At 42.6% G+C, this 13,567-nt stretch overlaps 1 protein-coding gene across 5 annotated transcripts in view; it reads right to left on the bottom strand.

The window, feature by feature from the left end:
- The window catches only part of LOC110492796 (SLX4 interacting protein), a 136,662-nt gene extending 123,238 nt beyond the window's left edge, over nucleotides 1-13,424 (bottom strand). For 2 of the 5 annotated variants that reach the window (XM_036945973.1, XM_036945975.1), the window contains exons 1-2: nucleotides 13,096-13,424; nucleotides 12,698-12,745 (exon numbers count right to left, since the gene is read on the bottom strand). In XM_036945973.1, the coding sequence (XP_036801868.1) occupies nucleotides 12,698-12,724 (27 nt within the window). In that variant the 5' untranslated portion in view covers nucleotides 12,725-12,745; nucleotides 13,096-13,424. The other 3 variants (XM_036945971.1, XM_036945974.1, XM_036945972.1) reach the window with 2 other exon arrangements.
- Nucleotides 13,425-13,567: the final 143 nt, after the last annotated feature.

The raw sequence follows: 13,567 nt of genomic DNA, 5'->3' as shown, positions 1-13,567 counted from the left end.
GAGGTACTAATAGTACAGTCGTGGTCAACGGTTTTGAGAACGACAAATATTAATTTTCCCAAAAGTTTGCTGCTTCAGTGTCTTTAGATATTTGTGTCAGATGTTACTATGGAATACTGAAGTATAATTACCTGCATTTCATATGTGTCAAAGGCTTTTATTGACAATTACATGAAGTTGATGCAAAGAGTCAATATTTGCAGTGTTGACCCTTCTTTTCCAGACCTCTGCAATCTGCCCTGGAATGCTGTCAATTAACTTCTGGGCCACATCCTGACTGATGGCAGCCCATTCTTGTGTAACAGTATAACTTTAGACCGTCCCCTCGCCCATACCCGGGCGCGAACCAGGGACCCTCTGCACACATCAACAACAGTCACCCACGAAGCATCGTTACTCATCGCTCCACAAAAGCCGAGCAGAGCAAGGGGAACCACTACTTCAAGGTCTCAGAGCAAGTGACGTCACCGATTGAAACGCTATTTAGCGCGCACCACCGCTAACTAAGCTAGCCGTTTCACATCCGTTACACTTGCATAATCAATGATTGGAGTTGGTCAGAATTTGTGAGTTTTTGTTCGCCTTTATTGAGGATTGATCACAAGTTCTCAATGTGATTAAGGTCTGTGGAGTTTCCTGGCCATATTGATGTTTTGTTCCTCGAGCCACTTAGTTATCACTTTTATGGCAAGGTGCTCCATCATGCTGGAAAAGGCATTGTTCGTCCCCAAACTGTTCCTGGATGGTTGGGAGAAGTTCCCCAACGCTCTGCCGCCCCAAAATATGACTTTAGGCAGGCAGCCTAGTGGTTAGAGAGGCAGGCAGCCTCGTGGTTAGAGAGGCAGGCAGCCTCGTGGTTAGAGAGGCAGGCAGCCTCGTGGTTAGAGAGGCAGGCAGCCTCGTGGTTAGAGAGGCAGGCAGCCTCGTGGTTAGAGAGGCAGGCAGCCTCGTGGCTAGAGAGGCAGGCAGCCTAGTGGTTAGAGCGTTGGGCGGCAGGCAGCCTAGTGGTTAGAGCGTTGGGCGGCAGGCAGCCTAGTGGTTAGAGCGTTGGGCGGCAGGCAGCCTAGTGGTTAGAGCGTTGGGCGGCAGGCAGCCTAGTGGTTAGAGCGTTGGGCCAGTAACCGAAAGGTTGCTAGATCGAATCCCCGAGCTGACAAGGTACAAATCTGTCGTTCTGACTAGGCAGTTAACCCACTGTTCCTAGGCCGTCATTGAAAATAAGAATTTGTTCTTAACTGACTTGCCTCGTTAAATAAAGGTAAAATAAAAAAAAAACATGTAGGCAGCATTGTCTGTCACCAATGCAAATACCTTCTGTGGTCCAAATCATTGATGACTGCCTTCAGCTCATCTACAATGTAGAGACCGGTGTGTCTGTGCTCTTGTAGAATACTGGTTGAGCGGTGGAGATGATGTAGTTAATTATTCCTTGCCCACAAACATTCGACCACCTTTCAGAGATGATTGCAATACAGTCTGCTTTCTCTATGATTTGCTTGACCTTCACTTGACCTCTGTGTAACTCCGCATCCAGCATCTCATTAGTGTGCAAGATCTTGAAAATCAGCTGTGCAGCTGTGTGATGGCAGAATGCACTGTGCATGTGACGGCAGAATGCACTGTGCATGTGACGGCAGAATGCACTGTGCATGTGACGGCAGAATGCACTGTGCATGTGACGGCAGAATGCACTGTGCATGTGACGGCAGAATGCACTGTGCATGTGATGGCAGAATGCACTGTGCATGTGATGGCAGAATGCACGGTACATGTGATGGCAGAATGCACTGTGCATGTGATGGCAGAATGCACTGTACATGTGATGGCAGAATGCACTGTGCATGTGATGGCAGAATGCACTGTGCATGTGATGGCAGAATGCACTGTACATGTGATGGCAGAATGCACTGTGCATGTGATGGCAGAATGCACTGTACATGTGACGGCAGAATGCACTGTGCATGTGACGGCAGAATGCACTGTGCATGTGACGGCAGAATGCACTGTGCATGTGATGGCAGAATGCACTGTGCATGTGATGGCAGAATGCACTGTGCATGCAGAGGGTTGCAATCCCATTGAATCGGGGATAGTTTAACCAAAATATGCCACAAGGCCTAGAATTCCCTCGTGTGTACCCCACACAAAAAAAGGTTTCACTGTTATAAGCTAAATTTAATTTAAGCAAAATTCCCCCCAAAATTCCAGGGCTTAACTTCCCACGGAGGATCTCCGGAACGTTTCCAACCCTTTGCAACCATACTCGTGACCGCCGGTGTGGCGGTAATATGGTCGCCGCAACAACCCTAAAATATTTGGGGCTTCTTGGAACTGGGGGATCTTGGGAAATGAAATGTTTTCCGTTCTAAACACAGTTGGTCTACATTCCAGACGAGTATTGATTATTCAATAATCAAAATCAGCTGATCAGCGTCAGGAGTAGGGTATACACAATTGCGTTGGCATGCTACCCTAACCGTGTCTAACACAATTGACATTTGGTCTTGTCTAGTCCTTTACTCAGTCACACACCAGCAGCAGCACCGTGCGACTATATGGGGATTCTCAGAAGGGCCTTTAGCAGGAAGTCATTGGACAAACTTAACACACTTAGTCTACATTCCAAATGATTAGGGTCTATTGACTACTCAATAATCAAATCATGTGATCAGCTTCAAGGTTATCAATCAGTTTCACTGGGCAGCCCAACCAACGGCTGCATCGGACGTGAACATGTGACCACATCGTCAGCCAACCACAAAGGGTGACCCCGCCTGATCCTGAGGTGACCTCTGAGCTGACCTCGGGTTTGACTTATGACCCCCACGTGATCAGGCCTCTTACAGAGGAATCCCTTTGTGGTGGGGGGGGGGGGGGGGGGTGATCCAGACAGCAGTAATAGAAACCATAAAAGCCTGAATGTCCATCCTAGATGGAAGGTGCTAGCTACTGACACACAGAGCTGCTGCCAATACTAGATTCTGTATCTAAATGTTACTCTTTATTTGTATTTTTTTTACCTTTATTTAACTAGGCAAGTCAGTTAAGAACAAATTCTTATTTTCAATGACGGCCTACGTGGGGTTAACTACCTAGTCAGGGGCAGAACAACAGATTTGTACCTTGTCAGCTCGGGGGTTTGAACTTGCAACCTTCCGGTTACTAGTCCAACGCTCTAACCACCAGGCTACCCTGCTCTTCTTCTTGTTTGAGACTTTCATGTTACTACTACAGAAATACTTCAATACTGTAGGTGTGTTTTGCTCGAGGACATTTAAACAAGACATTACATGCAAGTGCTGTTACTGGGAAGAGAGACAAACGATTAAGGGCCGACTCCAGAAGGAGTCGCCTTTTCATACGGTGTCCTAAAACCGGGCCAACACCGTTTTGTTCTCTCCTCAACACAGACTTTGTCTAGTTGTATAGAGGGCGTGAGGAACCAACAATACAACAGCACAGAGTGCTACTTAATACCAAGGTCCTGTATTGTATTCTGTCACAGTAGCGTGAATATACAGGAGTCCTTCTGTATGTCAGGACTTAACATCACTATCCTAAACTCTCTTCTCTGCCAAGACTCTGATGAGCCGTGACCTGACAGAAGACAAAACACAGAAGTGAGTGCGCTACAGGGCCATATTTATTTAGTTCAGTTACCTTCGCTTTCTTGGATATAGAAACAATAAATGGAAATGTTGAAGCAAGTGGGGACAGCAGACTGGGACAGGGAGAGATTGAATATGTCCGTACAACACACCAGCCAGCTGCTGGTCATGCCCTGAGGACGCGGCTGGTCTGAGCTCTGAGGACACGGCTGGTCTGAGCTCTGAGGACACGGCTGGTCTGAGCTCTGAGGACGCGGCTGGTCTGAGCTCTGAGGACGCGGCTGGTCTGAGCTCTGAGGACGCGGCTGGTCTGAGCTCTGAGGACGCGGCTGGTCTGAGCTCTGAGGACGCGGCTGGTCTGAGCTCTGAGGACGCGGCTGGTCTGAGCTCTGAGGACGCGGCTGGTCTGAGCTCTGAGGACGCGGCTGGTCTGAGCTCTGAGGACGCGGCTGGTCATGCTCTGAGGACGCGGCTGGTCATGCTCTGAGGACGCGGCTGGTCATGCTCTGAGGACGCAGTATTATTATGTTACAGTCTCTACCCCCTGGTAGAGTAACAGTATTATTATGGTGTTACAGTCTCTACCCCCTGGTAGAGTAACAGTATTATTATGGTGTTACAGTCTCTACCCCCTGGTAGAGTAACAGTATTATGGTGTTACAGTCTCTACCCCCTGGTAGAGTAACAGTATTATTATGGTGTTACAGTCTCTACCCCCTGGTAGAGTAACAGTATTATGGTGTTACAGTCTCTACCTCCTGGTAGAGTAACAGTATTATCATGGTGTTACAGTCTCTACCCCCTGGTAGAGTAACAGTATTATGGTGTTACAGTCTCTACCTCCTGGCAGAGTAACAGTATTATTATGGTGTTACAGTCTCTACCCCCTGGTAGAGTAACAGTATTATTATGGTGTTACAGTCTCTACCCCCTGGTAGAGTAACAGTATTATTATGGTGTTACAGTCTCTACCCCCTGGTAGAGTAACAGTATTATTATGGTGTTACAGTCTCTACCCCCTGGTAGAGTAACAGTATTATTATGGTGTTACAGTCTCTACCTCCTGGCAGAGTAACAGTATTATTATGGTGTTACAGTCTCTACCCCCTGGTAGAGTAACAGTATTATTATGGTGTTACAGTCTCTACCCCCTGGTAGAGTAACAGTATTATTATGGTGTTACAGTCTCTACCCACTGGTAGAGTAACAGTATTATTATGGTGTTACAGTCTCTACCCCCTGACTGAGTAACAGTATTATTCTGTTACAGTCTCTACCCCCTGGTAGAGTAACAGTATTATTATGGTGTTACAGTCTCTACCTCCTGGTAGAGTAACAGTATTATTCTGTTACAGTCTCTACCCCCTGGTAGAGTAACAGTATTATTATTCTGTTACAGTCTCTACCCCCTGGTAGAGTAACAGTATTATTATGGTGTTACAGTCTCTACCTCCTGGCAGAGTAACAGTATTATGGTGTTACAGTCTCTACCCCCTGGTAGAGTAACAGTATTATTATGGTGTTACAGTCTCTACCTCCTGGCAGAGTAACAGTATTATGGTGTTACAGTCTCTACCCCCTGGTAGAGTAACAGTATTACTCTGTTACAGTCTCTACCTCCTGGCAGAGTAACAGTATTATTATGGTGTTACAGTCTCTACCCCCTGGTAGAGTAACAGTATTATTATGGTGTTACAGTCTCTACCCCCTGGTAGAGTAACAGTATTATTATGGTGTTACAGTCTCTACCCACTGGTAGAGTAACAGTATTATTATGGTGTTACAGTCTCTACCCCCTGGTAGAGTAACAGTATTATGGTGTTACAGTCTCTACCTCCTGGCAGAGTAACAGTATTATTATGGTGTTACAGTCTCTACCCCCTGGTAGAGTAACAGTATTACTCTGTTACAGTCTCTACCCCCTGGTAGAGTAACAGTATTATTATGGTGTTACAGTCTCTACCTCCTGGTAGAGTAACAGTGTTATTCTGTTACAGTCTCTACCCCCTGGTAGAGTAACAGTATTATTATGGTGTTACAGTCTCTACCCCCTGGTAGAGTAACAGTATTATTATGGTGTTACAGTCTCTACCCCCTGGTAGAGTAACAGTATTATTATGGTGTTACAGTCTCTACCTCCTGGCAGAGTAACAGTATTATTATGGTGTTACAGTCTCTACCCCCTGGTAGAGTAACAGTATTATGGTGTTACAGTCTCTACCTCCTGGCAGAGTAACAGTATTATTATGGTGTTACAGTCTCTACCCCCTGGTAGAGTAACAGTATTATGGTGTTACAGTCTCTACCCCCTGGTAGAGTAACAGTATTATTATGGTGTTACAGTCTCTACCCCCTGGTAGAGTAACAGTATTATTATGGTGTTACAGTCTCTACCCCCTGGTAGAGTAACAGTATTATTATGGTGTTACAGTCTCTACCCCCTGGTAGAGTAACAGTATTATGGTGTTACAGTCTCTACCTCCTGGCAGAGTAACAGTATTATTATGGTGTTACAGTCTCTACCCCCTGGTAGAGTAACAGTATTACTCTGTTACAGTCTCTACCCCCTGGTAGAGTAACAGTATTATTATGGTGTTACAGTCTCTACCTCCTGGTAGAGTAACAGTATTACTCTGTTACAGTCTCTACCCCCTGGTAGAGTAACAGTATTATTATGGTGTTACAGTCTCTACCTCCTGGCAGAGTAACAGTATTACTCTGTTACAGTCTCTACCCCCTGACAGAGTAACAGTAGTTACAACCTCCCAGAGAGAGAGTATTCTATATGAACTGGTGAGAGAGTGATGAGGCCTTTCTGAACTGTGCGTATGAAGGCGTGCATGTGAAACAGAAAGAGGGTGACTGCCACGTCTAGTCAATCGGGCAACAGGGCATTAGGGAGGACGTGAGAGTCCCGTGCAGACGTCCATTAGTTCCTTATCCTAAAACTTTTAATTAATGAAACATTAACAAAAAAGGAGACCAGTGGGCTTTTCCTGCTCTGCACTTAAAACACACGCATCGGGTGTGCATTACTCCTGGAAATCATGATGAGAGGATGGCCAGGAGATTCCTCAGGCTCAGCCTTGCACTGGTTAAACCAGCATGAATACCCTCAGAAATATAAAGCCATACAATATACAGGTATTTTTTTTTTCTTCAGATTTGTACCTTGTCAGCTCGGGGATTCAAACTTGCAACCTTTCGGTTACTAGTCCAACGCTCTAAACACTAGGCTACCCTGCCGCCCCAATGCTGGAAAACCCACTAGAGAGTCAGTTTAAACTAGAGACATCTGCTCCTCAATACACTGTATCCACCTACGTCAGCCTTCCGTATCTAGGAGGTGGCAGAGCTACAGCAGTATTTGTCAGACCAGGAGATATAGGTGTTCTCAACTAGCCTACCTGGTTAAATAAAGCTGTTCTCAAATAGCCTCCCTGGTTAAATAAAGGTGTTCTCAACTGGCCTACCTGGTTAAATAAAGGTGTTCTCAACTGGCCTACCTGGTTAAATAAAGGTGTTCTCAACTGGCCTACCTGGTTAAATAAAGGTGTTCTCAACTAGCCTACCTGGTTAAATAAAGGTGTTCTCAACTGGCCTACCTGGTTAAATAAAGGTGTTCTCAACTGGCCTACCTGGTTAAATAAAGGTGTTCTCAACTAGCCTACCTGGTTAAATAAAGGTGTTCTCAACTAGCCTACCTGGTTAAATAAAGGTGTTCTCAACTAGCCTACCTGGTTAAATAAAGGTGTTCTCAACTGGCCTACCTGGTTAAATAAAGGTGTTCTCAACTGGCCTACCTGGTTAAATAAAGGTGTTCTCAACTGGCCTACCTGGTTAAATAAAGGTGTTCTCAACTAGCCTACCTGGTTAAATAAAGGTGTTCTCAACTAGCCTACCTGGTTAAATAAAGGTGTTCTCAACTAGCCTACCTGGTTAAATAAAGGTGTTCTCAACTAGCCTACCTGGTTAAATAAAGGTGTTCTCAACTAGCCTACCTGGTTAAATAAAGGTGTTCTCAACTTGCCTACCTGGTTAAATAAAGGTGTTCTCAACTAGCCTACCTGGTTAAATAAAGATGAAATAAAAAATAAAATAAAAACGGTTCATTTAATTTTTTTTTTAAGTATTTGTTTTACACCCACATGGGTCCTACAATTCTAACACAACTAGCTAAATGATCCTTGGTATGGCCTTCTTAAAACAATTCCATTGTTAGCTGGGTAAAAACCCAGCCTCGACTATGGACAAGGAATCAAATCAAATCAAATGTATTTATATAGCCCTTCGTACATCAGCTGATATCTCAAAGTGCTGTACAGAAACCCAGCAGACATTTGGCAAAGCCGGGGGGAAAGCTTCAAGTGGACAGACACTTTAAAAACAAGGCACTGAACAGCACTAGACCACCAGCCAAGGGTTTGCTATTGTGTTCACTTGAGTTATTGGAATCGCAGTTGGTCTCTCAAATTATGTAAATTGAGAGACGAGACCCTAGAATTGAATTGAACAAGAACACATTGCTTACACACTTGACTTACGAAATCAACAAATTTATGGCTGCAGGGACGACCCTGTGGACGTGAGGCAAGACTTCTCAAATGTACAACAACAGCTCCCTCTAGTGGTAGTCTAAATGACAAGTACTCACTTTAAGAACACAGTGAACAAAACATTAATTACACCTTCCTAATATTGAGTTGACACACTCTCGAAGGTGTCAAAAGCTGTTGACTAAAAACTGAGCGGTCTGAGGTTGTGAGGCCAGTTGGACATACTGCCAAGTTCTATAAAAACGATGTTGGCCGCGGTTTATGGTAGAGAAATGAACATTTAATTTTCCATACGGACAAAATGTTGTTTCTCTAAAATGTTGTGCACAAATGTGTTTACATCCCTGTTAGTGAGCATTTCTCCCTTACAAAGATAATCCATCAGCCTGACGGATGTGGCATATCAAGATGAACAAACAGCATGATCATTACACAGGTGCACCTTGTGCTGGGGACAATAAAACACCACTCTAAAATGTGCAGTTTTGTCACACAACACAATGCCACAGATGGATTTTCCACCAGAGCCGTTTCCAGATAATTTAATGTTAATCTCTCTACCATAAGCCGCCTCCAATGTCATTTTAGAGAATTTGGCAGTGTGTCCACAAGTGGCTTCACAACCGCAGACCACGTGCAACACCAGCCCAGGACCTCCACATCCGGTTTCTTCACCTGCGGGATGGTCTGAGACCAGCCACCAGGACAGCTGAAGAAACAGAGGAGTATTTCTAGAATAAAGCCCCTTTGTGGGGAAAAACAGGCCCACCCATGGCTGTGCCCCTGCCCAGTCATGTGAAATCAATAGATTAGAGCCTAATGAATGTATTAAAATGGACTGATTTCCTTTAAATGAACTGTAACTCAGTAAAATTGTTGAAATTGGTGCATGTTGCGTAATATAAATACACACACACACACAGAGAGGACCAAATAACTGATTAAAAACACGATTTTGTAATGAAGGTCTACAGTAGCCTCAACAGCACCCTCTAGGGTAGCACCATGGTGTAGCCGGACACCAGCCTGTCTCTGTCCTCTTCCAACACAAAACCAAGGAGGCTCCTGGTTCTCACCCCCTTCCACAGATTTAAACAGCAATTACCATGACTTCCCAACGACGTCCTATCAGAGCTCTTGCAGCATGAACAGAACATCTAGTCCAACCAATCAAAGGGTCAGATAACTAGTATATTTGAGCTTTAACAACAACAACATTTGTTCTCTCTTTTCTGGAGGATCAAACTGAAATTGTAACCAGCTTTGTACGGCTTGTTTAAGAAAGGGCGATACTTTAAACAAAATTCCATTTTCAATTAGTCGGAAATGAGAAGTTGTCATCTGTATGAAGGTAAAAAGGCTTTGAACAAAGCATGAGCCTTTTAATAATCTACTGGAGAACCATTTAGGGTTTCAGTATAATTTATATACGAGTGAAGCTTTTAGTGAGAGGTTTAAAGCTTTAATATTTCATCATTTTAGCCGCCCAAATAATCACTATATCAATAGGCACCTTTAAATTTTGTCTGGTTTAGCATTCCAAAAAAAAAACGAAATGTTTTTTTGCTCATATGATTTCAAAAACAAGTCGTCTGGAGTAGGCAGCACCATTATTAAAGTCAACTGTGATCGGACCCAAGAGTTTTTATTTCACCTTTATTTAACCAGGTAGGCTAGTTGAGAACACCTTTATTTAACCAGGTAGGCTAGTTGAGAACACCTTTATTTAACCAGGTAGGCTAGTTGAGAACACCTTTATTTAACCAGGTAGGCTAGTTGAGAAAACCTTTATTTAACCAGGTAGGCTAGTTGAGAACACCTTTATTTAACCAGGTAGGCTAATTGAGAACACCTTTATTTAACCAGGTAGGCTAGTTGAGAACACCTTTATTTAACCAGGTAGGCTAGTTGAGAACAAGTTCTCATTTACAATTGCGTCCTGGCCAAGATAAAGCAAAGCAGTTCGACACATACAACAACAGAGTTACACATGGAGTAAAACAAACATACAGTCAATAATACAGTAGAAACAAGTCTATATACGATGTGAGCAAATGAGGTGAGAGAAGGAAGTTAAGGCAAAAAAAAGGCCATGGTGGCAAAGTAAATACAATATAGCAAGTAAAACACTGGAATGGTAGATTTGCAGTGGAAGAATGTGCAAAGTAGAAATAAAAATAATAGTATAATAATAGTTAATCAATGTGATGTTTCCTCTCCGTGGTTGCAGAATCGTCTCCATTTTTGCTAACTTTCTAATTGAAATTGTGGTAAGTTCATGTATATTTTTTGACATGTGAATAGCGAGTATGTCTATTTCACCAACCACCCATTTTATTGGTAAACTACAAGGTAGTGTAGACACTGTATTCTTTTAACGATCCAATACGTAATAGGGTACACTTGTCATAATACGGTTTTAATCCAGAGAGGATAGCAAAGTGACCAAGATGTTCAATGATGTAACGGTTTTCTTTAGGTGAAGGAGAGTCGGACCAAAATGCAGCGTGGTATTCTAGATTAATCTTTAATAATGACGAAAAAAAACGAACAATACAGAAACAACAAACGTAACGTGAAAACCTATACAGCCTATCTGGTGACAACAAACACAGAGACAGGAACAAGGACAATCACCCACAAACACACAGTGAAACCCAGGCTACCTAAATATGGTTCCCAATCAGAGACAATGACTAACTCTGATTGAGAACCATATCAGGCCAGACATAGAAATAGACAAACAAGACATCCAACATAGAATAGCTATGTATGTTAGCTAGCTATGTATGTTAGCTAGCTGGCTATGGCTATGTATGTTAGCTAGCTGGCTAAGGCTATGCATGTTAGCTAGCTGGCTAAGGCTATGTATGTTAGCTAGCTGGCTAAAGCTATGCATGTTAGCTACCTGGCTAAGGCTATGCATGTTAGCTACCTGGCTAAGGCTATGTATTTTAGCTACCTGGCTAAGGCTATGCATGTTAGCTACCTGGCTAAGGCTATGTATTTTAGCTACCTGGCTAAGGCTATGAATGTTAGCTAATAGTTCATCAAATGGCTACCAGGACGATATCCATTGACACTTTTTTTTGCACAAACTCACAAAGTTCTTTAATCAGACGCTGCTACAGTCTATTATCTATCTACCTTGACCTATATGTAAATATCTACCTCATACCCCTTCACATCGACTCAGTACTACAGTCTATTATCTATCCTCTATCTACCTTGACCTATATGTAAATATCTACCTCATACCCCTTCACATCGACTCAGGACTACAGTCTATTATCTATCCTGTTGTCTAGTCACGTTACCTTGACCTATAGGTAAATATCTACCTCATACCCCTTCACATCGACTCAGTACTACAGTCTATTATCTATCCTCTATCTACCTTGACCTATATGTAAATATCTACCTCATACCCCTTCACATCGACTCAGTACTACAGTCTATTATCTATCCTGTTGTAAATATCTACCTCATACCCCTTCACATCGACTCAGGACTACAGTCTATTATCTATCCTGTTGTCTAGTCACGTTACCTTGACCTATAGGTAAATATCTACCTCATACCCCTTCACATCGACTCAGGACTCCCTGTATATAACCATAACCATTCTATTCGTTATTCACCTTGTGTTTAGTATTTCTATTTTATTTTTTAAAATCTTATCTTTAACTTTGCATTGTTAGAAAATATTTTTCACTGTTAGTCTACATCGGCTATTTATGAAACATGTGACAAATACAATTTGACTTGATTTGTTGTTCACCTTAGTCCACAAGCGAAGGGAAAGGTGAGAGGAGGAGAGCGCGTAGATGTGAGTAGGAATTACACATTCAGCAAGTGATGAGGCTGTATGTGGCTGCTATTAAAAGTGAAGTGTGTATTCAGGTGATCAGGGGTGTATTCATTCCGCCAATTCTGTTGAAAAACGTTTCCTAAACGGAAGCCAGTGCAATGAAATGGGGCAGGACCTAGCTGAATTTGTGCAATAGAAACTCTCGTTTTGGTTGCAAAAAGTAATGTTTTTGCAACTGTTTGTCTCTCGACCTCTACACCTACATTATAGACTTTCATTCATAGGCTAGTTTGTATGAACCTCATGATGTGTATAAGGCAAATTCAAGTATCACGTAGTAGCCTAAACCTATCGATGTTACATTGAACTGGGTGAATGGAATATGAATGACAGTCATCCAACATGCTGTAATAGAAATAAGACCATGCTCATTAAATAATTAATGGTCCTCCCTCATCTTTAACGGCACAAACCGCCATTGCGTATGCTTAGTAGTTGACACAGTTCTGGAGCATGTCTTTAACCATTTTAAAATGTCAACTTCAAAGGAGTAGGGATGTCCCAAGGATCCCGGATGACAAGGACCATCATATCCGATCATCGAATGCGTCAAACATTACAGAATAAACTTGCTTATCAGTTACCCGAAGACAGAGCAATAACAGTCAGATGAATATAAAACAACGTTAGTCCACTTGTTTTAAAGGTGTCTTTCCACTTACCTTGACAACAACCTTGTGAGGAGCCATTCTTGTTGAGTCTAGTAGTAACTACGACCAGGAAACAAACATGTAACGTTAATATTCTTTACATTTGCCCACACCATATCCTTTCATAAACATGACAATGTGACCTGATGGAGAACCACGAAGTAACCTAACTGCGGCTTTTTGCTTGAGTCACAATAGCTAGCATACATTAGATATCCAGCTATGGAAAAACGGATAGTAATTGCAATTGTTATTTTACCAGATTACTGTAGATGTTACTGTTGCGTTTCGGGGGCAGTGAGTATTGTAGCTACACGTTAGGTACAAAACTTTTATTGTTGAACAAGAACACGATGTACAAGCTAAGCAGCTAAACTAGATAGCTTGTAAGCCGTGTTTGTTATATTTACCGTAGCTAACAAGCAAGAAACCGACTGTTATTCAATCATCTGACTTCAGGACGAGCTGTAACGTTAACTAGCTACGTAGCTGCATAACAACTTATTTCCACTAGTTACCACAGCCACAAAGTAAAAATGGGCTTTATCGTAAAAATACACTAAAACAAAGGTTATGGTTAGCATTGTAGTTAAGTTTCAGTTTAGGGTTAGTTTTAAAATCAGATTTAAAAAAAAATATTAATTGTAGAAATAGACGGGGTTTTAGACCTTATTAAGACTTTGTGGCTGTGGTAACTAGGGACGACGATTTTCCGCCGACTGTTTTTGAAAATGTACCACGTGACTTAAGGACCCCGTAGCGGGGTCGTCATAGAAACGGTTTAGCTGGCCAACAGAAGCCTTTGTTTCTCATCCAATAACCTCCAGGAAAAAATACACATTTCACCATAGACAACGAATATAATCATTAATATACTATTAT

This window comes from Oncorhynchus mykiss, chromosome 16 (genome assembly GCF_013265735.2).
Source record: "Oncorhynchus mykiss isolate Arlee chromosome 16, USDA_OmykA_1.1, whole genome shotgun sequence".
NCBI lineage: Eukaryota > Metazoa > Chordata > Actinopteri > Salmoniformes > Salmonidae > Oncorhynchus > Oncorhynchus mykiss.
The sequence above is the reverse complement of the archived record's forward strand: the minus strand, read 5'-3'. Positions and strand labels throughout refer to the sequence as shown.